This window comes from Mustela erminea, chromosome 10 (genome assembly GCF_009829155.1).
Source record: "Mustela erminea isolate mMusErm1 chromosome 10, mMusErm1.Pri, whole genome shotgun sequence".
NCBI classification, from domain to species: Eukaryota; Metazoa; Chordata; class Mammalia; order Carnivora; family Mustelidae; genus Mustela; species Mustela erminea.
This window is the reverse complement of record NC_045623.1, coordinates 6,573,358-6,597,430: the sequence shown is the minus strand read 5'-3', so window position 1 is coordinate 6,597,430 and position 24,073 is coordinate 6,573,358. Positions and strand designations below refer to the sequence as shown.

At 39.8% G+C, this 24,073-nt stretch overlaps 1 protein-coding gene across 25 annotated transcripts in view; it reads left to right on the top strand.

Moving 5' to 3' along the window:
- PDE4DIP (phosphodiesterase 4D interacting protein) overlaps positions 1-24,073 on the top strand; it is a 217,967-nt gene that overhangs the window by 130,738 nt on the left and 63,156 nt on the right. For 11 of the 25 annotated variants that reach the window (XM_032361283.1, XM_032361304.1, XM_032361302.1 and 8 more), the window contains 13 exons: positions 8,466-8,597; positions 9,718-9,837; positions 10,054-10,146; positions 10,292-10,504; positions 11,373-11,531; positions 12,416-12,529; positions 12,714-12,851; positions 13,516-13,695; positions 14,328-14,522; positions 16,596-16,763; positions 16,927-17,008; positions 20,292-20,383; positions 23,768-23,884. In XM_032361283.1, the coding sequence (XP_032217174.1) occupies positions 8,466-8,597; positions 9,718-9,837; positions 10,054-10,146; positions 10,292-10,504; positions 11,373-11,531; positions 12,416-12,529; positions 12,714-12,851; positions 13,516-13,695; positions 14,328-14,522; positions 16,596-16,763; positions 16,927-17,008; positions 20,292-20,383; positions 23,768-23,884 (1,803 nt within the window). Of the gene's footprint in view, positions 1-598; positions 2,140-8,465; positions 8,598-9,717; positions 9,838-10,053; positions 10,147-10,291; positions 10,505-11,372; positions 11,532-12,415; positions 12,530-12,713; positions 12,852-13,515; positions 13,696-14,327; positions 14,523-16,595; positions 16,764-16,926; positions 17,009-20,291; positions 20,384-23,767; positions 23,885-24,073 lie in introns of those variants that run through there. The other 14 variants (XM_032361286.1, XM_032361280.1, XM_032361281.1 and 11 more) reach the window with 3 other exon arrangements.

The window sequence follows — 24,073 nt, the reverse complement described above, 5'->3', positions numbered from 1 at the left end:
CAACACTGCAAGGAAGAGAAAAACTTGTCCTCTAGATAATCCCAGTTGTCGAGGGAGAGGTTTGAAGCACCCTTCTAAAACCCGCGGTACCACCACCTCTGATTTATTAACCCTGCTTACCCGCCCGCAGCTACAGCCCCCGGGCCTTTTAGTCCCGGCACCCGCCTGGGTAGGGAGAAGAGGTGGGGCTGCAGGCGGGAGGGAGGCGGCGCGCAGCGGTACCTAGTGGCGCTGCCAAGTTGCTCCATCCAGAGTACGTGGCACTACCGTGGAGAGACGGGGAGGGGATTCAACTTTCTCCTCCCCACGCAGATCCTTGGGTCATCCCGTTAGGGCGGGCGGGAGGAACCACGAGGGAACTGGTGCGTTCGTCGGGTGAAATCTTAGCAGATGAAAGCAGTCTGGCAGTGGCCAGCGCTCGTCCTGCTGTCCGCCGGTACCCACAGGGGGCCGGGTCTCGAGTCCACTGCCAGGAGCGGCTACTCGTTTTAGGGCGAGCGGGCGGGCACTCGCCGCCGCGCATGCGCAAAGCGGGGAGCGGCCCACTGGACTACAGCTCCCAGAGGAACCCGCCGCTGGCCGCAGGCGCCGAGCCGCTGGCGCCATCTTGAAATCTGATCCTCGATCTCCGAGTCTTTGCGTCAGCCGCGGGCTGCTGATAGTGTACCGCGAACTCAGCCTGCTAAAAGGGAGGACGTTGGGGGACGCGGCGGCTAGTGGGAGAGACAGCTGGAGAGGACATGGCAGGTTGCGAGCGTGGCCTGCGCTGCTGTCACTCAGCGTCCCCCTAAGGCGTTTCTATTCCCGCCCCCTTCCCGAGGGGCGGGGCTGCCCACTCTGGTACCCAGAACCAGCTCGCGGGTGGCGGAGGTGAGCCCCGGCAGAGTGGGGACCCACCGGACTCTGCCATGCTGGCCGGAGGCCTCCGAGGCGGGAGACGGAGCGCAGCCAAGAGCCAGTGACTGAACACCAAGCAGCAGCCGCCTCAGGGAAGCTCGGCAATCGCTAGGGGAGAAGATGAAGGAGATTTGCAGGATCTGTGCCCGGGAGCTGTGTGGAAACCAGCGGCGCTGGATCTTCCACACGGCATCCAAGCTCAACCTCCAGGTTCTGCTTTCGCACGTCCTGGGCAAGGATGTCGCCCGCGATGGCAAAGCCGAATTTGCTTGCAGCAAGTGTGCTTTCATGCTTGATCGGATCTATAGGTTCGATACCGTTATTGCCCGGATCGAAGCTCTTTCTATCGAGCGTTTGCAAAAGCTGCTGCTGGAGAAGGACCGCCTCAAGTTCTGCATTGCTAGCATGTATCGTAAGAATAACGATGACTCTGGCACGGAAACCAAGGCGGGGAATGGGACGGTTGACATTTCCGGCTTACCCGATGTACGATACTCTGCACTGCTCCAGGAAGACTTCGCCTATTCAGGGTTTGAGTGTTGGGTAGAAAATGAGGATCAGATTCAGGAGCTACACAGCTGCCATGCTTCGGAAGGTCCTGGAAACCGACCCAGGAGATGCCGTGGTTGTGCAGCCTTGCGGGTTGCTGATTCTGACTATGAAGCCATTTGTAAGGTGCCTCGAAAGGTGGCCAGAAGTATCTCGTGTGGTCCTTCTTCTAGGTGGTCCACCAGCATTTGCACCGAAGAACCGGCATTGTCTGAGGTCGGGCCACCGGATTTACCAAGTACAAAGGTACCCCCAGATGGAGAAAGCATGGAGGAAGGGACACCGGGATCCTCTGTGGAATCTTTGGATGCAAGTGTCCAGGCTAGTCCTCCACAACAAAAGGATGAGGAAACGGAGAGAAGTGCGAAGGAACTTGCAAAGTGTGACTGTTGTTCAGATGAGCAGACTCCACAGTCTATGTGTAACCACAAGCTGGAGCTAGCTCTTAATGTGATTAAAGGTCTTGATTATAAGCCTATCCAGAGTCCCCGAGGGAGCAGGCTTCCTATTCCAGTGAAATCCAGCCCACCTGGAAGCAGGCCTGGCCATATGACAGATGGAGTTAGTTCCGGTTTCCTTAACCGGTCTTTGAAACCCCTATACAAGTCACCTGTGAGTTATCCCTTGGAGCTTTCAGACCTCCAGGAGCTGTGGGATGATCTCTGTGAAGATTATTTGCCACTTCGGGTCCAGGTATACAAAATGGCTACATAGTGTCTTTCTGATTATAGTTAGCTGGCTGCAGGCTTCACATGATTTCTGTGTAGGTCAAAGTTAAAATTCTATACCTGAGAAAACTAATATCGTTGAGCCCATTTTTCCTGCACCTCTGCTTGTGTCTCATTTTAGTAAATGTGATTCACACTGAAATAACTGACTTTTCACAGCCCTTCTTGTAACATTATCTATTGGCCTTCCTGCTAATGACCAAAACAACATAATTTTTTAGGCAATAAGAGATTTTTAATTGACTTTTACCCTATTAGAAAACATTTAATCTTGTATCTGGCACTAGAACTCTTTCCTCTTACCTCCTCTTTTGTCCCCCACCTCCTTTTTTTTGCTTTGTTTTCATTTTTAGATTTGCAGATGTTTTCTCACATTCTGTGAGGTAGTTCTCTAGTTAGTTCTCCCTAGAGCATCATGTGTTTTCATCCCAAAGGTGTGTCTCCAAATGATTAGGGCATAGGGCAGAGGTTTGGGGAAAACCTAGTTATCAAAGTATTGTACTATCTGAGCAATATTGTAGTAAGTCATTTGAGGACTAATGATGACTTGTTCATAAAAGAAACTGGGAATTCAAGTGTCATCATTTTAAACACTAAGACAAAAACTGTTCACAGCCAGTTTGCCTACAGAGCTCTGTTAAGAGGATGTTTGATATTAAGAAAGGTTGTCTCTGTTATTGGGTGATAGGAGTTTCATCCATTATACTCTTGAATTTCTTAGTGACTAGAAGATGGCAGTTAATCTTAATTTGAGCTATTCATTTCTGCCCAGTTGATTTCATACCAACCTTTTAAATTCAGCTACATACAGGAACCTGACAGATGCTATTTTGTTTCTGCAGCAACAGTGAGTGCTGAGTTCAATTAACTTTGTGAAACATCTGGCATCTTCTACTTGATACAGATTATTAGAATTTAGCAGAAAGGTTGGAGAAATAGTTTTAAATTTACATAAAGTTGTCAGAAACACATTTGAAGTGTTAAGAAAAAGGAGAAATAACAAAAAGTTTAAAATGTGTTTTCATTTGAATAGAATGTTTAGAAGGCCTAATGCTCCATAGGTCTTTTCTTTTGCTTCCTTTTCTTTCAGTGGAGCATCACAGTTGAATTTGAGTCTTATGGTATTTCTGCAACCAGACATAGATGTCACAAATTAAACATGGTGTTTTCATATTAGGATCTATAGATAGTCTGGACAGTGTAGATGGCAGATAAGCGCCCCCCCACCCCAAAATGGACAATATTGTAAAAAGGTAAAGAAAATTAGGAAATTACAGTCAAAACAAGAGTTTGTTTTTGTTTTTGTTTTTCTCCACACTTAATTAAAAATACTGTCATTTGGTGCCTGGATTCAACAAGTTTGAGGACTGGGAAGGATTTTAAATACCGTCTCACGCAGGGTTTCAATTTAGAGGTAAGGAAAGCTCATGATTTAAATGACTCAGAAAGAGCCAAAGATTCTTAACCATTCTTAGCCAAAACTTTTTTATTCTGTATATGAAATCACATTTCCTGATATATATTGAATTAAATAATACTTATTTTAAATAAAGAACCTTCTTTCTGCAACCTAAGGATTCCAAGGAGATTCTTTAGGGAATCAGTGAAGAAAATTGCCATCCTAATGAGCACATTTAAACTATAATAACTCTGCCTTTAGGTCAAGTCCCTTTGCTTCATTACATTTGGACACTGGAAAAAATAGACCTTTACAACTTTAGTGTGTGATCTTTCTGCTGTCACTTGGCTTACATTCTTTTTACTGTTTGTAGAGTAATGAAAACAGAGCATTGAGAATATGAATAATGGCATTTAATTGCTATGCCATTTTCTTCAATAATTAAGGATGTGGGGGATAAATAAATTAAATTAGACTCAGAGTGTTTGGAAATAAAATTTGTATTGGGGGCCCCTGATCTGTTGTTTTATGTCTGGTTGACTTTTAAGCTCCTTAACGCCTGTTGTGCTGTATGTCTGAACCCCAGCCAACTGGGACAAAGGCAGACTGGTTTTTGTCTATTTCTCTGAACAAATGTGAAAAGAGTAGAAATAAATGTAAATTAATTTTGGTATTTCTGTTTTTAGTTTATAGAAAGAATAAAACCATGAAAGAAAAAATTTTTTCTTTCTTTAAGTTCTGCTACAAAAACAAAGAAAAGCTCCCATCCTAAAGAGGAAGATTATTCTGGAAGGTCATTTTGATTCCTTTGTCTAATCCTCCCCGTACCCATTCTATACACTATTAAATATCATCATCAGAGTTCCTTCTGATTGCTGCATTTCTTTCTCTTCTTATATTAAAGAAAAACAACAACAATGCAGTATTCCTGCTTACTGATTTTCTGGAATTATGCAAATTGACTTATTTGCCTTCTGCAGAATTTATGCTTGAAAACCCAAGGTAGTTTAAATATCTAAAGAAAGCTATTGAAGCCTTATTCTAGCTGGTAATTTACTTCTTTATTGTGTGGCCCTGAACTAGAAAAGTGATAGCAGGGGTGTGGTCGATTAGTAAACATCAATTCAGCTCTGGCTCATGTGCAATTTTCTATTCCATCTAAATTCACAGAGCAGATTTTTGCTCTGAGCCTTGCAGCACTAGGGTCTGGCCCTGTGTAGCTATGGGAAATTTATTCCTCTCATAGTTTAGCTACTTAATCTAGATAGGCCCTTTGGAAGGTGTAGGCATTAGGTGCCGCTCAAAGATTAGGCCTTTAATTTTATGCTAGTTGATAACTCTTTTGTATTTCCCATTTTTAAAACAATAGGATAGAAAACCACAGCAGTTCCTGATCTAAGACTTGCTCTTGTGAGGACTAAGAAGTGCCAAGGAAAATGCTGTTAATACAGAAGATCTAAATAACTGCCTTTTTAGCCTAAAGGTCTCATCTTACGCAGTATCAGGCCTGGAAGCAATTCTCCTTTCTGATGCTGGAAAGCTTTTTGTCCTAAAAGAGTCAAAGAGAGTCTAATTTAAAATTACATTAGTATTGTAACATGATTTTATTAACCTGTAGTCTGGAAATTAGCACTGATTCGGCCAAATTGCGTATTACTGATTTCAGGTTTTATAAAATTGTCTTAGAGATGATTGGTTTATGTACTTGATACTTCTCAAGAATTCACTCTGAGCTATTAACTCAGGGAACTTTGTTAAGTGGTCTTTTGGCAGACTGCTATCTGAAAGGACATTTTTCTGAGATGTTCAATAATTAAGTGTTATAAATAAAGACAGAGCAAACATCTTCCAGCCTTTAGGTCAGTACATCACATTTACCGAATCAGAGGTTTCCTGTGATTATTAATGTCAAGATGGGTTCAGATTAAATCAGATTCATCACATACTATTCTGTGGCAATTTTTGGGTTTAAAGTTGCTGTTAAAATCTATCTGGTCTTATTTCTAAAGAGCCACTGAAGGATTAGAGCACTATAGACTGGACATTAGGAGACAGGCCCGTTTTTATTGGTTTTTGTTCTTGTTCTCTTATTAAACAGAAACTTTTGGTCCCTACAATATTCCAGGCATTATGGTAGGCAATGGGTTTATATGGAGATTGAAAGATTGAATACTACACATTCCCAGCTTTAGTGCATCTGGTTTAACAGGACCCTTTTCCTGATTTCCTGTTTGGGAACTTCCTTATTCTCTCTAAGTCTCGGTTTCTTCCAAAGTATGACGGGATTATTCCAGATGGTTAGTTTATAAAGTTTCCTTCACAGCTCTGAGATTCTTTGATTTAAAGTGAATAGGGGAGCCTGGGTGGCTCAGTAGGTTGGGTGTCTGCCTTCAGCTCAGGTCATGGTCTTGGAGTCCTGGAATTGAACCCTGCATTGGGCTCTGTGCTTGGTGGGGTGTCTCCTTCTCCCTCCCACTCTACCTCTGTGCCCTCTCTCTCTCAAATACATACAGAAATAAAATCTTTTAAAAAATAAAGTGAATATTTATTCCCTGCCATTTTAAACCTGCAGCTATTTTCTTGAATTCTGCTTGTTATGGTTTAAATTAAAAAAAAATAATAATAAAATAAATTTGAAAAATATTTATAATAGACATCACTGGGAAGGTGTTTTACATTGAGGAACTGAGAAACAGAGTTTTGTAGAGTGTTTTATCATTAAATGAAGGATAAAATTATTTATCAGTTACAGTTGTTTTGAATATCTGTTCATAAAGTTACCGCTCCCACGGTGTGACATAATTCACAGTGCTTCAGGGCAAGATTCCCTGTAACACCCACAGCAACAAATATCCAAATAGATCTATTTCTCTCCCACTCCATTCCTACCAGTATCATCCCAGCCACTATTCTCTTTCACTTATGCTACTGAAGCAGTCGCCTGTGTGGTCTCCCTGTTCCTACTGGCTTTCCCCAGTCCAATCACCACAGCTATAGGACCTTTTAAAAATATAAATACAACTGCATTCCTTTTCGAATTTCAGTGAGAATGAATTCCAGCTTCATTAACCCCACTGTAGAAGCTCTGTTTGGCCTAGCCCCTGGCTTCCTCTCCCCTGTGCTTAGTCTGCCTTAGCCCTGAGCTAGCCAGCAAGGTAGCCACCAGCCGCACAGGGCTATTGAGCCCTTGAGATGTGGCTAGTTTGAATTGAGATATGCTGTGTATAAAGGACATGAGTTTCAGAGATTGAGTATGAAAGAAAGTAAAATACTTTGTTGGTAATTTTTATATTGACTACCTGTCTTATTGTATTCTTTGGATATGATACATTGGCTCAGATAGAATATTTTATTGAAATTGAGTTCATCTATTTATTTTTTACTTTAGTCAATGAAGTTACTACAAAATTTTAAATTACATACATGGCTCACATTGTATTTCTATGGGAAAGTGCTATTCTAACCACATAGACCTTTCTGTCCCGGGCTCAGCCTTTTCATTAGCTGTTCCTTCTACCTAGATTGTTCTGCAGGATTGGCTTTCTTTCCTGCAGGTCTCCATTTAACCAGTTTAAAGTAACTAACTGGTCAACCAACTTAGAGTAACTTTACTACGCTATAATGCTTCTCAGTTTTACAACATAGGGTGTGTCACTATCTGGTATTTTATGTATTTCCTTATTCCTTTATTATATTGTTCCTCACTCCCAGCTCCACAGTGCTTTGAATATTATGATACTTAAGATGTTTTAAAAAATTGATAAATAGCATTGGAAGAGTAAAAAACTTTTTTTTTTTTTTTCCCCTGAAATCTGTACTTTCAGTTAGTTGCTGGAAGGAAGGGATTTAAGGTAAGCTCTAACCCCACTGTCGAGAAGGTGGTGTTAAGGGTTTGGAAGTGTGAAGGAAAGGGAAAATGAACAGTAGTTGCCCTTTTCTTCTTCCTAATGGATTTAAAATTTTCCTAACTGGAGTAGGTGTCAGGGGTGAGTAGGAAGGGTCAAGGAGAAAGAAGATGGATTTTCATGTCACAGTGAATTCCTCTAGTTTTATTTTAGTACACTTACAATGAATATTAGGTTCAGTTCATTAGGTTTATCTAAGCCTGATTCATTGTTATATTATATAAACAATACGTGTTTTTTTCTCCTGAATCTTTTTGATGAATTGATATTCCTGTGAAACATACCTCTTTCCCAGACCATCATGGATTTTGAAATTTGTTTTTAATTTATTTTTACTTTTTATTTCAAAATCAGTTTTAATTTGTAGAGAGGTCATGAGAGAAATACAAAGAACTCCCACATTCACATATGCTAACATTTATCCAGATTCACCAGTTACAAATATTTTGCTACATTTGCTGTTCCACTCTCACTGTCTATATAGACACATTATTTTCTTTACTCCTAGACCATCTGCAGATATTAATGAGTCTTTATACTAAATAAGCATATATTTCCTAAAAACAAGAATATCTCTTATAGAACTACAATATAATTACCAAATTTAGGAAATATAGTATTGATAAAACATTATTATGCATAGTCCATGTTCAAAATCTGCCCATTTTCTAATAATGTGAACAGGCATAGTTGAACTATACTTTTTCTAGCTCTTAGGGATCGTAGAGATTTAATTATTGAATTCCCTGATTAGAAATAGCATAAAGTGTGTATTTGGTTATCTAAAGCATTTTCTTTTTTCAATCCTCTTTTCTCTTTAAACTCTGAATTATTTGCTTAGGACTGTCTTTACGAATTCGTACTGATAAGCCATGCAAAAACTTTGGTTTTCTAAGTCTCTGCCAAAAGATGCTAGAGACATTTGAAGATAAAATATGTTGTTGGCTACATTTAACTCAACTTACTTGTCTTGCTGCTTCTTCCTAGCCCGTGACTGAAGAGTTACTCAAACAACAAAAGCTGAATTCAGATGAGACCATTATAACTCAGCAGTCTGTATCTGATTCCCACTTGGCAGAACTCCAGGAAAAAATCCAGCAAACAGAGGCCACCAACAAGGTATGATCAGTCCAGGCTCTTGGAGATGACAGGTCCTCCTGAGGATGTGACTGGCTCTAGCTGAGGCTGTTAACCTCTCTGAGAGGGATTTGGGAGGTGGGTACTGTGTATTCCCATTGCTCTGAGGAATACTTTCAATTAAAATTGTAGTTCTTTTTTTTTTTTTTTAAGATTTTATTTATTTGTGACAGAGATAGCAAGAGAAGGAACACATGCACAGGGGAGCCGGAGAGGGAGAAGCAGGCTCCCTGCTGAACAGGGAGCCTGATGAGAGACTTGGATCCCAGGATTCTGGGATCATGACCTGAGCTGAAGGCAGATGCTTAACATCTGAGCCACTCAAATGTCCCTAAAAGTGTAGTTCTTTCCTTTAGCTCTCATCAAGATTTTAGCCTGCTCTGCACAGGTCAGAATTTCTGGTGCCTTTTAGATCTGTAATTAAAACTTGAATGTGGTCTTTACCTGTATAAGGCACCAAGACAGGAGGTTTATGCTTTTGATTTTAGCTTAACTTCTTACCCCTTAGAGCCCAAGGAGGCATTTGCTTAGTAGAAAATTTTATCAGAGCCTGCAATTTGAATGCTGAGCTTCTGGTGTGTTGTACCCTTGTAGTGTTCCATCCTGTCCTAGATAGCAGAGCTCCTTGGGCTTTGTTTAAAGGACCTATGATGAGGGATCCTTTTAACAAAGAGTTAAGGGTTAAGTGTCCAACTCTTGATTTCAGCTGAGGTCATGATCTCTAGGTCATGAGATCGAGCCCCGTGATGGGCTCTGTTCTGGGTAGTAGCCTGCTTAAGATTCTCTCCCTGCCCCTACCACCCCCCTGCCCCACTCTCTCTCCAAAAAAAAAAAAAAAAAAGAGAGAGAGAGAGAAAGAATCCACAGTGACTCGTGTGGACAAGTGTATAGCTGCCCATTATAGAGAAAGCGCAGTACATGAGAATTGAAGCAATTGAATATTGAAGGAAGTATTTCATTTTCCCTTTACTTTGCCTTAATGGATGATTTAAGGTTTAATGGTTACTACATGTGGGGAAGCCTAGACTTGAGGAAAGACTTTCTGGTTGCATTTGAAATTAAAAGAAGTTGACTTAACAAACTTTTTCTTTGCTGAAATCAGATTCTTCAAGAGAAACTGAATGAAATGAGCTGTGAACTCAAGTCTGCTCAGGAGTCATCTCAGAAGCAGGATGGTACAATTCAAAGCCTCAAGGAAACTCTGAAAAGCAGGGAAAATGAGGTAAATATTGGGCAGTCAGGGATCTGTGAGGAAATTTTTTGTTCCATCAAAGTAGGTAATCTGTGTTTTTTAGAAACAGATCATCAGACTAACAGATGTGAGCCTAGAAAAACCGTAGTGTAATCTAAATTGGTATTTCTAAAATATGTACAGGTGAGATCATGGAATTTATTTTTAGTTTACTAATATGGCTGGTACTCCCTGTCTCATCTTCAGACCGAGGAGTTGTACCAGGTGATTGAAGGTCAAAACGACACGATGGCAAAGCTTCGAGAAATGCTGCACCAAAGCCAGCTTGGACAACTTCATGTACGTGAGGGTCATATAGGATGGGAGGCAAGACTGCAGTTGAGAAAGTGCCGTGCCGTGTTCGGTCACGGTTTTGATTTGATTGGTCTTCTCAGTAGCTCGGTGCTTGCCCTCCTTGTGAGGATGATTTTTCCTCTTTTTTCAGAACTCAGAGGGTACTTCCCCAGCCCAGCAACAGGTGGCTCTGCTGGATCTTCAGAGTGCTTTATTCTATAGCCAGCTGGAAATACAGAAACTCCAGAGGGCATTGCGTCAAAAAGAACGCCAACTGGCTGATGCCAAACGATGTGTGCAATTTATAGAGGCCGCCGCCCATGAAAGAGAACAGCAGAAAGAGGCATCTTGGAAACATAACCAGGTAAATTGGCAGTCATTTTGTGGTCCGAGATGCTGACTTTGCCCTGATAATAACTTCTTATCAGGACGGTTTGTGTTGAATCCTTTGTTGAGTCACTGGCTTAATCGAAGAATTCAGTTCTACGTATATTGCCCTCATCCCAAGTGCCAGACACTGGGGTGTGTTCTGGAAATAACAAGAGTCAATATCACAAGCTCTTTCCTGTGAAGTTACCTGTATTTATTATGAGACAGTCACATAAACAGAATTTTTGTGTAAATACTGAAATGAGGTAAAGGAGCTGTATTTTGGCCCTACAGGAATATATAGGAAGTGCTGAGGAAGAGGGAAAGCTTCATGAAGGAGGAGCTATCTGGGGTTATTCTTGAAGAGTGGTAAAATTTAGCAAGACAGAATAGTGGGGAACAACAAGGTCAGAGGAATGGTATGCACAATTAGCTGCATCTTTAAAAAAAATATAAAACATTCTTAATTGGTTCCTTTATCTTGTTAGGTTGGAGCATATGCTATCAGTTTGTTTTTTTTTTAAGATGTAAGTGGATGATAGAAATACTCTATTCTTGAGCTTATCCAAGGTTACAGTGGAACAGGGTTCTGCTTAGTAGTTATATAGAGCTATCATTTTTAAACTAGAGAGTAAGTATTGAACTATATAATATGAAGTTTACATCTTCCTATCATTCACAGTTCCCTTAATTTCCCATGTCCTATTTGATTCGTGTATAATATTTCTAGAGTAATTCTAAGAATGGAACTTTTCTGCTATTTTATATTTATTTTATTCTGTATGCCTTAAAAGTTTTAAGGCCTCCCTATTAACCATGTGAAAATTTTAGATAGTTTGAAAAAGGGCATCTGTTTAATTCAGGAATTACGAAAAGCCTTGCAGCAGCTCCAAGGAGAATTGCAGAGTAAGAGCCAACAGCTTCGTACCCTGGAGACTGAAAAATACAATGAGATTAGAACCCATGAGCAACACATTCAACACTTAAACCACAGTCTGAGTCACAAAGAGCAGCTGCTTCAGGTGAGTCTACATAATGATTTTAACTGAAACGGGGGTCATAGAACTCTGAAAGTTCCATTCACGTGATCTCAGATTAGTTCACCTGTGTTGAGTACCTGTTAAATGTAGAGCATTGAGAGGTGGGAACCAGGAGGATTCAAAATAAATAGAAAGTACGATTCACGAACCACAATGCTAACCAGCAAGTGTACGAGATAATAAATATGGACCTAAAAGACCTAAGCAATATTCAGGAAGTAGTTATTGAACACCTCTGTGAATCAGATAATATGCTAGTGCTGGGAAGACAGAGGTGTGACCATTGTTCTCAGTCTAGTAGATGAGGACATCTGTATAGAAGTTTCCAGTTACTTACATAATAAATGAATGAGGGAAAATATGGAATACTGAAGAAGACTGTAATTGGTCTCCTGCTCTAAGCTTCAGTCCCATTGAATCCAGTACGTTCTGCTGAGCATGCAGTTTTTTCATAGTGTATGTGTATTGTGTATACATTTTTTTCCTCTGATTAGAAATACCCCACCAGCTCTTCACTTGGGAAGCTCCCAGTTCTTAAGGCTCACAGAGCAAATATAACCTCTTTTGTGAGATCTTTAGTGACACCTTCAGGCAGATTTAGACAGTGCAGCCTGTATTCCCAGGAGCTAGCTGTATAGACATATACACTCCATATACATAATGTGTACATATATTTATACACACACATGTGTACACATGTATACAGTAGTTAACGATTTGTATATTTGTTATCTCTGCTAACCAGTGTTTTCCTTGAGTGATCACATTTTGTTTTTTATCCTGAATAACAAATTGTTTGGCAAAGTGTAGGAATTCACTGAATATTGGATAAATGAATAAAGAGAAGTATGTTTTGGTCTCATTAGGAATTTCGGGAGCTCCTGCAGTATCGACATAAGTCAGACAAAACCTTTGAAGCAGATGAAATGTTGCTTGAGAAACTTCGACAGCGAATACAAGATCGAGATGTTGCTCTAGAGGTATGCACCTTAATTTTGTTTACGGCGCTATGGATTATTCTCTTCACATAGGTACTCAGAAATATGTGTCTCCTTAATTTGCTGCTTTTTGGAGTTGGTCTTCCCTTCCTTTATACTTTTATTGAGTAAGTGTGATCACAATAGTGAATCCTAAGGAGCTCTAAGATCCTTACTTTCCTTGCAGCGGGCTATAGATGAGAAGTTCTCCACTCTGGAAGAGAAAGAAAAAGAACTGCGTCAACTTCATCTTGCTATGCGAGAGCGAGATCATGACTTAGAGAGACTGCGTGGTATTCTCTCCTCTAATGAAGCTACCATGCAGGTAAGAGCACAGTCAGCTGTGGTTGGATGCTAAGCCTGAAGCATCAACCCTTTCCCTCATTTTCTGAAAACCAAGGTATTTGCTTTATAAGAAAGAAAATACGAAAACAACAAAAATAGTTATTCATCATTGTAGATTAGGAAGTGAGAAGTGTTCGTACTTATGTTGTGGAGTTCATAGGGGGAAGCAGTGATTATGGATTTCCAGGCACACTTTCTGATTTCTAATCCTTATCAATATCTGAATACTTTTATGTAAGCATTGCCCATACAGCTGTTTTACTGTTGTTTTCTCATTAATATTGTATGCATATCCTTGTATAGCCACAGTCAGAACACTTGATTATAGAAGCTTATATATAAAGCTTATATATTTAACCATCTGCCACTTCTTAAAGAAGTTCTTCACTTCCTCTGTAGCATAGCCTGCCTCCTCAAAAAAACTTCATTTTTCATATACATTATATTTATTTCTCTAAATAAATTAGATGAGAGTTTCTAAAACCGAAGATTAGTATGGCATTGTTAGATCAGATATAAAGTTTTCTCTTTTTGCAAAAAATGGATACTTTAGAAGATAATTTGAAGGCGGATCAAGTATCTTATTTATCCTGCTGAGTTTGGGGTGGTCCTTTGACTTATTTTTGTTTTCTTTGTTACTATAGAGTATGGAGAGTCTCCTGAGGGCCAAAGGCCTGGAAGTAGAGCAGTTATCTGCCACCTGTCAAAACCTGCAATGGCTGAAAGAAGAAAGGGAAACCAAATTTAGCCATTGGCAGAAGGAACAAGAAAGTATCATTCAGCAGTTACAGACATCTCTGCATGATAGGAACAAAGAAGTGGAGGCAAGACTTTAGTTAATTAAAGGCAGTTGGTTTAGTGATTACATAATCTCAGTCCTGGATTGGGACTCTTTAGGTCTGGGGGTGCCAGTGACCCAAGTCTTAAATACCATCTTGCTGTGCCTGGGCAAGTTAGAAAGTGACAAAGCCAGTAAGCCTCCCAGGCAGTGTGGTTCCACAGTTTTAACTGCCATCTACAGCCTCTCAGTATAGAAGTAGGAACCTCATCACCATGCTAAGAAATATAGTGCTCATTATTGTTTTTCAGCTTATCATTTTCTGTTGCCTTATAAAAGTTATACTGGGGAAAAAAAATACATGGACTGCATGTCCATTTATCTTCATCTGTTATGTATCCTGAGCAAATAGGGAAAGGGCCTACTTCAGAAAACAATATGTAAGTTGACATTGTGAGTGTTTTTCTGTATTGTGAGTGTTCATTCATTGAGCATGTATTTACAGCCTTCTGTGTACCAGGCCTGTGCAAGATCTGGGGAAACAAAGGAGAATAAAACATGATATTTGCTCCCCGGAATCTCATAGCTCTTTCTCCTATAGCAGATTCTTATAAACCCCTTGATATGTAGTAGAGGACATTCTTTCCTCCAGAACTTACACTGTCCCTTCTATATTAGGATCTTAGTGCCACATTGCTCTGTAAACTTGGACCAGGGCAGAGTGAGATAGCAGAGGAGCTGTGCCAGCGCCTACAACGAAAGGAAAGGATGCTGCAGGAACTGCTGAGTGATCGAAACAAACAAGCAGTGGAACATGAAATTGAGATTCAAGGCCTGCTTCAGTCTATGAGCACCAGGGAGCAGGAGAGCCAGGTAAGGACTAATGTGCAGACCAGAAGAGTGTCAGTGTGTTTCTAGTCTGTGAATAGGGAGTGTTTGAACATTGTAGTGTGTACGTATGTGGCATTTTACAGTCTGCTCTGTTAGGAACAGTCTGTTTCCTAGATTACAGTTTTACATCTGTTATCAGAGCATGCAATATTGGTAGAGCACTTTGCATTGAGAAGGGTGCCTAAATAGTACATGTACCCATTGACTTCATTATACATTTCCTTTCCTTAATATTCTGATAATTTTGACAGAAGACAATACAAGGTTCTGGAGTATTTTGATTCTACATTCTCAAGACTTGAGTGATATTTTCTATTTCTAGCCAAGCTGTGGGAGAACTTATACTTGACATATTTTTCTTAATTCTCTATTTTTTTTTAAGATTTTATTTATTTATTTGTCAGAGAGAGGGGGAGAGAGAGCACAAGCAGAGGGAGCAGCAGACAGGGAGAAGTAGGCAGAGGGAGAGGCAGGCTCCCTGCTGAGCGGAGCGCCCAGTGTGGGGCTCGATGCCAGGACCCTGGGATCATGACCAGAGCTGAAGGCAGATGCTCAACTGACTGAGCCCCCCGAAGGCTTCCCATTTTTAAAAATTCTTATAAAATATGAATTATCTTGGGGCGCCTGGGTGGCTCAGTGGGTTAAAGCCTCTGTCTTCGGCTCAGGTCATGATCCCAGGGTCCTGGGATCAAGCCCTGCATTGGGCTCTCTGCTCAGCAGGGAGCCTGCTTCCTTCTCTCTCTCTGCCTGCTTCTCTGCCTACTTGTGACCTCTGTCTGTCAAATAAATAACAAAAATAAAATCTTTAAAAAAAATATGAATTATCTTAAGAGGAAAAAAGATGGTGTTCTTTTCAAAGGCCATGATGAGAATAAATAATTTATAGTAACATGTGATATATTAATCTTACAGTACTGGTACACAGGTATTTCATATACATAAGAGGTCTTATATGTTCTCTATTATGTTTTTTCCCATAATAGCTTCTACAGATTTTTATTTAGGCAAATTAATAATGTACTGTTACCTCGGTTATGTCCAAATCCCTGAAGAGCCCAAATTTTACTTACTAAAAATGTAAGGTTATTTTTTTTATTTCCCTTAGAAATTGTGACAAGAGCTCAGCATCTCATTAAAGCAGTAGTAATTGTCCCCAGAAACAGTGGATGCTGGTACAGCTAGTATAGTCCTGATTCATCATCTTTTACCCCCAGTAATTTTAGTCTTAGTTTATTGTTTCCAGATTTTTTTTTTATTAAATGCAGACTTTCAATGTGGTAATGGTCACAAATAATGTTCTAAAATTTTTCCTTACTCTGCCATCATCTATCTTAGAAAAGTGGAATTTGAAATTAAATAAAGTGGGTTTGATGGTTTTGAGGTTCAGATTCTCCTGATTGTATGGTCTGATAAAAATGTTTCTGTGTAATTGATTCATTCAATAAATGTGCATTGAGTCCCTACTATGTGCCAGATACTGTTCTGGGCTCTTGTGATTTAGCAGAAAACATCATAGAACCTGCCCTTAGGAAACTTATATCCGGTTGATAGACAATGAACATATATCAGATAATGATAAGTGTATTGTAAAAACTTAGCAGGACGGGGAGAACTGGGAGTAGAGAAAGGTGGCTGTTGTAGACAGGATATACAGAGGAGGCCAATCCGATAAGGTATCAGTAGGCAATGATGTAAAGGGAGCAAACCAAACAAATGGGTGGGTAAAGAACATCCAGGCCACAGGCACATGTTTCCCAGAGTAAAGGACATCAAACCAGAATCTAGTAACTTAGCCTGATAGAGTTCTGGCAGAGCCAATTTCAGATTGTTTGATCCATAATAGGTATGTTATATTCAGTTTTTCCAATGTTCTTCCTCTGAGAGACTTTCTTTCTACTCATCTGCTGTTTTTTCCCTATAAACTGAAAGCAAGGGAACTATTATAGGGGGGTGCACTGGCTTTTCATAAACAATTGTCTTTTAACGAATAACTTCAGAACACAAATTTTGTTCTCTAGAGTATCTTTCTAATGGTGTGTGTGATTTCCTTACTAGGCCGCTGCAGAGAAGATGGTACGAGCCCTGATGGAAAGAAATTCAGAATTACAGGCTCTGCGCCAGTATCTAGGAGGGAAGGACTTCATGGTGTCCCAAACCCTCATTTCTAACCAGCCCACTGAAGTTACCTCCAGCCTCCCCCATCTTGGAGAACAGACTGATAAAGTAAGAATTACATGCTTATGTAAATGTTCATGCTAACTGCCTTTTTGTGTTAGAGGCATAAGTTTGGTCATTTTAATACCAAATTGTGAGAATATTCCAAATCCTTGTCATTGTGATCGTGGTTCCGTGCCTTTGTAAATTCCTTGACTCTTCCAATTTTTAGGGTTCAGTGCATATACCCTCCAAAGATGATAGCATTTCATTGACTGCCAAAGGGGATACCAGTATACCCAGGTCCTCATTAGGTGAGTATCAAATTTAATTTCATTAAGGAATCTTCTGTCTTTTCTTTCTGTAACTTTGTTAATAGGTTTGGCCAAGGCTCTCTTTTCCTACCTTAATGGAAAAAAATAAGTTTAGATTCCCCCTGAAAGTCTGAAGACATGTCTCTCTTCTAGAAGGAACTACCCTTATTTTGTTGAATTGAAGCTGTTGTTTTGGGTACACAGTTTGGTCCAGGGAAACTGCCTCCTAATTATTCTTAACAGATAGCTTTGCAGGGATTCAGAAATGCAAGAGGTGGTTTTTCCAGACATAATAGGACAATAGGACACAATAGGACCACGGGGCTGACACCTTCTCCTGGGTATCTTTCAAGCAGGCCGAGGCTACTCACAGTAACTTGACCTAACCTGTATTATAGTGTTAGGAGGGGGAGGCAGAGTACATTAAGTTATTTGCCAAGATCACAGCCATCTAAGAGATTATTGTAGGCCATGAACTCCCTAAAAACAAATGAATTTTGGGAAGAGTATGAGCAAAATTTAAATGAGTGCTGGGTACTAGAGTCTCTGACTTTCATAGAGCAGAAGGTTGGGATCTAGGGTAGCTTCAAGGAAGAGATTTGCCCTGTGAGTTGTAGAAATAGGGGCTCACCATTATTAGTGAAATGGTAATTATAATGCTATAAGAAAGGTTGTGGATTTGGAGAATTAACTTATGATTTTTTTTTAATGATACTAAAAAATGCAAGGGGGTGCCTGGGTGGCTCAGTCAGTTAAGCATCCAACTCTTGATTTTCCTCAGGTCTTGATCTCAGGGTCATGAGTTCAGGCCCCATGTTGGGCTCCATGCTTGGCTGGGCATGGAGCTATTTAAAAAAAAAAAAAAGAAAGAAAAAAAAGAATAAAAAGTTTGTGTCTTTGTTATAGTGTAAGGTATTATGGAATTCCATAGGTAAGTCATGCAAGTAGTTATTTTTCCTCAGGAAAACTTTGTTAGCTAAAGGTAAAGAATGCTAGATTTGTTTAATTTACTCCCTATTTACCTTTTTTTTTTTTTTTTTTTTTTAAAAAAAGTACCTTTCTGCAGTTTTTTATTTTGCAAATTTCAATCTTCTAGAAAAGTGGTAAAAATCATACAGTGAATATCCACAAAGACTTTTATTAAGATTTGCCCCCTATTAACATTTTGCCACATTTGCCTTATTTCTTCCCATGCACACACACGAATGTTTTTTCTAAGCCATTTAAAAATTACTTAGATATCATGACACTTTATCTCTAAATACTTCATTTTGTATTTCCTGAGGGCAAGGGCTTTCTCCTACATAACTATAGTACAATTATCACATTCAGAAAATTGAACCTTGGTATAGTCCTCGTACTTGACGTACAGTTCATATCCAGAGTTCCTGTTGTCCCACGAATGTTCCTGATGATTGGGTCTCCCCCTCTGGGACCATGTGTGCATTTAGTTGTCATGTCTCATTAGTCCCTTTAGTCTAGGACAGTTTTCTAGCCTTTTTTGGTCTTTTTTGACATTGGCATTTTTGAAGACTCTGGGCCAGCGAATGACCTTCAATCTGGCTCTGATTTTTTCCTCATGGTTCAATTCAAGTTCAGCATTTTTGGCAAGACTGCAAGGGTGAGGTCTTTCTCAGCACCCACATCAGGAGCATATGATAGCAGTTTGTGTTTTCCTTAGTTAAGATCGTATCTGCCAGACCTTTGCATTACGAAGACTCATTTCTCCCATTTCTCCCTGCAACACAGCAGCCCGAGAGGTTGACTGTGTCCCCATGGCTACTCACCCAGGGCTTCCAGCATCCTGTCAGCCTTGCCTGAAGCAGCAATTACATTTAAAAAAGTGATTTATATTTCTAAAATTTCTTCCTGTCTATTAATTAGCACATGTTCTTTCATAAAGAGGTACCCTTTCCCCCACTCCATTTTTTAAAATATCAACATGTTCTAATATATTCTTTTAAAAAAAAATTTTATTGTCTGTTTCTGTCTTTATTTCATTTGATGCCCAAATTACCCCCAGTTTTGGCCAATTGGGGCCCCTTCAAGCTGCTCCTTTGTCCTTTCGGTATGTTGTTATCAGTTTTTCGTCACTTCCACACTTGCTGCTACAATAAGGTGTCCTGTGATCACCTTTCCCTTTCCTGCCTCAGCCCTGGAACTGCCTGTTACTTCAAAGAGCTCTGGTTCCTTGAAGTTGGTTAAGTAGGTAATGGCATTTAGGTACTAATATCTGGCTATGAGATGGGCTCTTGGCCACAGGTATCATTTGCTTTTAGGCCCTTTTAGGTGAACAGAGGTAAGGGGTCTGTGTTTTTATTTGATACTGATTTCTCTCATTCTAATTTAACACCACAAGTTCTTTCTTTGCCTGATTTTGTATTTGTATCTGCCCTTTTTCTGACCTTGAGAAACCTGGTTACCACTATCATGAAATATTTACCCACTTGCATAATACATAGAAGTAGTTTAGAATTGCTACATGAGTACCACTATCAATAATAAGTCTATAAATAATGTTTAAGATTTAAAAAAATTTTTTTTAATTTTTAGACTATCTCCCACTGAGGGTATACAGTTAGAATAGTGGGTTCAAAAATTATTTGGATTAATTTTTTAAAATTTTGGGTGCTTATATTATCTATTATATAGGTTCATTTACTTATGTTAATATTCAGTTTTAGGCTTTTTCTTCCCCATTGTTATTGAACTAACTTTACACATTAACGTGGTTCAAAATTCAAATATATAAAAAAGTATGCTCAGAAGACCCATCAACTTCCCTAACATATCTCTTTGGTTTTCACCCCTCCTTTGAAGGCAACCAATTAAATTTCTAGGTTATTCTTCCTGTGTTTCTTTTTGCAAAGTAAGAGAACAGTCCTATGTCTATATGTGGTGTGTATGTGTATGTTCCTATTTCCCCCTTTCCTAATATAAAACAGACTACACTAGATGTATTCTTTTGTACCCAACTTGTTTTACTTAACAATGTTTCTTAGAAATTACTCCATATCAGTTCATAAACACTTTCCTCATCCTTTCTTAAAGTTGTATATAGTACCTTATTGCATGGATATACCGTGGCTTATTCAGTCTTCTTTTTATAGGCATGTTGATTGATTCAGTGTTTTATTATTACAAATAATGCTGCAATGAACAATCTGTGCATATATTTTTGTTGTCATGAGATTGTGTATTCAGAATAGATTCCACAGGAACAAAGCAGCAGAGGTCAGCGATGTTAGGGTGATTAAAATGAGTGCTATGTGGTCATTTTTAGGGGACTTGGACACAGTTGCCGGGCTGGAAAAAGAATTGAATAATGCCAAAGAGGAACTTGAACTCATGGCTAAAAAAGAAAGAGAAAGTCGGGTGAGTGTTCTAGTGACCCTAATTTTAAAATTCCTATTATTTTCTTCCAAAATAGTTTATATTTAAAAGAGTATAGTTGTCCAAATGTAATATCTAGGTCCAGATGCAGAGTTTCCTTTCTGGAGAAAAATAGAAATTGCTTTATGTATACATTTTCTCAAAAGATGCTCTTTGGTAAATGGAGACCATTAAACTTTCAAGTGCTGAAAAGGCAAAGGCTGCTTTCTCTGCCCATTGCAGACTGGAATAATTGTAAAGAACTGGTGAAAAAATGGCATACTGTATAATTGCTGCTTGGACTTATGACATTAGATCCATGAAATTACTTTAGAAACATGGAACAGAGGAATTTTGGGAATGATCGATAATGTTCATTGAGTACTTGCTATACGCAGTGTGCTATTCTGAGTACTTAAATTAGCACTAAAGCTTATAGCTCTGCCAACTAGATGGTATTGGCCCTATTTTATATTTGAAGAAGGTGAAACACTGATTTTTTTTTTTTTTTAAACGTGGAGGTAGGAAGGGGTCCCTGGGTGGCTCAGTCGGATGAGTGCCTGACTCTTGATTTCAGCCCAGTTTATCATCTCAAGGGTATGAGATTGAAGATTCTCTCTCTTCCTCTTCCCCTCTCCCCCACCTGCTTATGCATGCTCTCTCAAAAAAACAAAATGAAAGCAAACCATGGAGGTGGGGAACTGTCATGTAACTAAGATATACCAAAGCAAAGATTTAAATTCAGGTCTTTTGTGACTCAAAATACTTGCCAAGAGGTCATTACTTGGAGCAGATCATTTTTCCATTATTCTGTATTTCTAGCAATAGAGTTTTCATGAATTTTCTTAGAAGCGCCCTTTTGGCCTTACAGAAGCCCTTCTCCCTCTCCCTCCCTTTACAGCAATTGTATGTCCAGCTGTGGTTTGCAAGAAGTATTAGGGCCACGGGACCGAGTTACCCACTAAAACTAAAAAGCTTTATGTTGCCAGGGCATCTATTTTGGAGGATCAAAAGTGCATGAAGTTTACCTGGCTAGTCGCTTGGCTTCTCAGATTTGTTCCACCTCTTAGCCAGAGTTAGATCTAGAATATAAAACCTGTGTTCATATTCATGGTGAAATTATCTTGTTGTACCTCTTAATTTCTCTTCTCATTACTATATTTCTTCTTACAACCAGCTTCCTGTTATATGCCTCAAGTTTTGAGGATATGAAATTGTGTGGCATTTACAAATACCAGTTTTAAAAATCCCCTAGCTCCCCTCCTTTTTTGGGATTTCTCCCTAGCCATTATCTGATTATTCATGTCAGGAGATTTTGGTTTCCATGTGCTGTTCCTGTTTTTCTCATATATACTTATTCAGAGTAGTGTTACTTTTTGGTTCTGTCCTGTTTGGGGGATCATAAAATTAATAAGACTATGAATGGTTATTTTGAGTGAGTTATATTTGGCTGTGTTGCTTATTTTTGTGTCCTTAATTACCAACCTCTTAGTTCAATGTGTGTGTGTACACACACACATTATCACATGCCCTCTGATACTAGATGTATACCAAAAGCCAAGTCGATTTTCTTGATTTTTTTAAGAAAAAAAAAATTTTTTTTCCTACTCTCTTGAAGTCATAGTAGTAGTGGTAGTAGTAGTTAATTAACATTCACTAATTGCCTGCCAGGTGCTTTTAAATACATTTTCTTTATTCTCACATAGTGTTAAAAGGTAGGTATTATTTCCGTTTTACAATTGAGGAAACTGTAGCTCAGTTTAAATGCCTTATAGGGAGATTATGCCAAGATTTAAAACCCAAAACCCACGTCTGCCTGACTGCAGACCTTTATCTTGCTATAATAATGTTTTCTTCCTCATGTTTGAATTTTTCTTCTATGGAGCAAATACCTGGCTATATAATGATAGAGGTCTCTGAAGAGGCCTACTAATAGCACTCATTTCCCATACCCAAGATCTGAACAAATGGAGAGATAAAACAAGGTCATGGCAGACAGTTTGGTATTTTATCGACTGCATTACTGATAAAGTAGAGAATGTAATCCAAGAATCAGCAGGCCTGCTAGCCAATTTCCCAGAATTGGTAGACTTACCTGCCTAATCACAGATGACACTGGGCCTTGGCAGCCACTCTACATGGTGAGGAAGAGCCTGCTCTTGGAGAAGCAGTGGCAAAAACAGGCTTGCTGCAGGCAGGTGCCTCCCAAAAAGAAAGCTGGAGCTAAGTCAAGCATGCCTGGTTTATTCTTCCCCAATGTACCATTCAGATAAGTCCTTTACCCTGACTGGCGCTGGCTAAAGGGAGTGGAGAAAGGTCAGGAGTTACATTAACTGAGGTCCTTTAACCTGGAAGGAAACGGGAGAAGCATTTCTTCCTAACATGCCGCAGGAGCTCAGAGCATCAAATACTTTGAGTAGTTATAAATTATTACCAGCCCATATAGTGAACTATCAGCATCGGTGGAATTCGAAATAAAATTTTTACTGCTTATAACTTACATTTTATATCTTAAAGAAACAGGTGCTACTTTCTTTAGGAAGCTTGGCTATACCTTAAACTAGCTGTGTGTTATCTCTCTTCTTTGTCACACCTATTTCCTTTAATTATCTCCAGATAGTTCCTTACAGGGGGTGCCTGGGTGGCTCAGTCAGTTAAGCTTCTGCCTTCGGCTTAGATCGTGATCCCAAGGTCCTGGGATTGAGCCCTGCGTCTGTTCCCTGCTCAGCGGGGAGCTTCCTTCTCCCTCTGCCTACTTCTCCATTGCTTGTGCTCTCCCTCCATCTCTCTCTGACAGATAAATAAGTAACCCCCCCTCCCCCACCAAAAGTTCCTTACAATGTGTACTTACAAATAACTTACCCTTACTATAAAGAGTATATGGATCTGTAGAATCTGCAGGAAAGTCATTATAACCTTGAGTTCTGAGTCTGCTTCCTGGGGAGTTCACATTCTGGATCTCCCCCTTTCTAGCTCTGTGACTTTGCACAGGGTCCTTAAGTTCTCTACACCTCAGTCACCTCCTCTGTAAACTGGAGAATAGTAGAGTAGTGATCCTGTAGGGTTGGTGGGAGGATTCACCCATCTGCTCATTTTTGAAGCAGCATAATAAGCTCATCAATTAAGCAAATATGAAATATTTTCTAGTGCTAATTAAAGTGGAGGACATCCTTAAATCTACCATTACTCCCATGGAACACCCTTTGGTACCCACCGTGTGGTTTATTGATCTGACCCGATCGAGCACTATTCATCTTGTAGTTGGCACTTGCATGATAGGCTGATGGTGATACAACATGGAAGAACCTTGGCCTCGGGGTTAAAATGTGAATGTGACAGATGTTGCTTCCTCTGCACACTGACTTTCAGGATCTCTTCTCCCCACAGATGGAACTTTCTGCACTACAGTCCATGGTGGCCGTGCAAGAGGAAGAGCTGCAGGTGCAGGCTGCCGACATGGAGTCCCTGACCAGGAACATACAGATTAAAGAAGACCTCATAAAGGTCCTTCCCAGCTTTCTCAAGATCCTTGGAAGTGATTACAGCTCAGAATACCTGTAGGGCATCCTCAAACGACACTTGGATACCCTGAGTCCCTTTGGCCAGTCCTTAGTTCCTTGATGCACTGTCAGTTTGAGCCTCTTAATATCACCATATTCTTTCTGACTTATATTGGCATTGCTGAAATTTCAC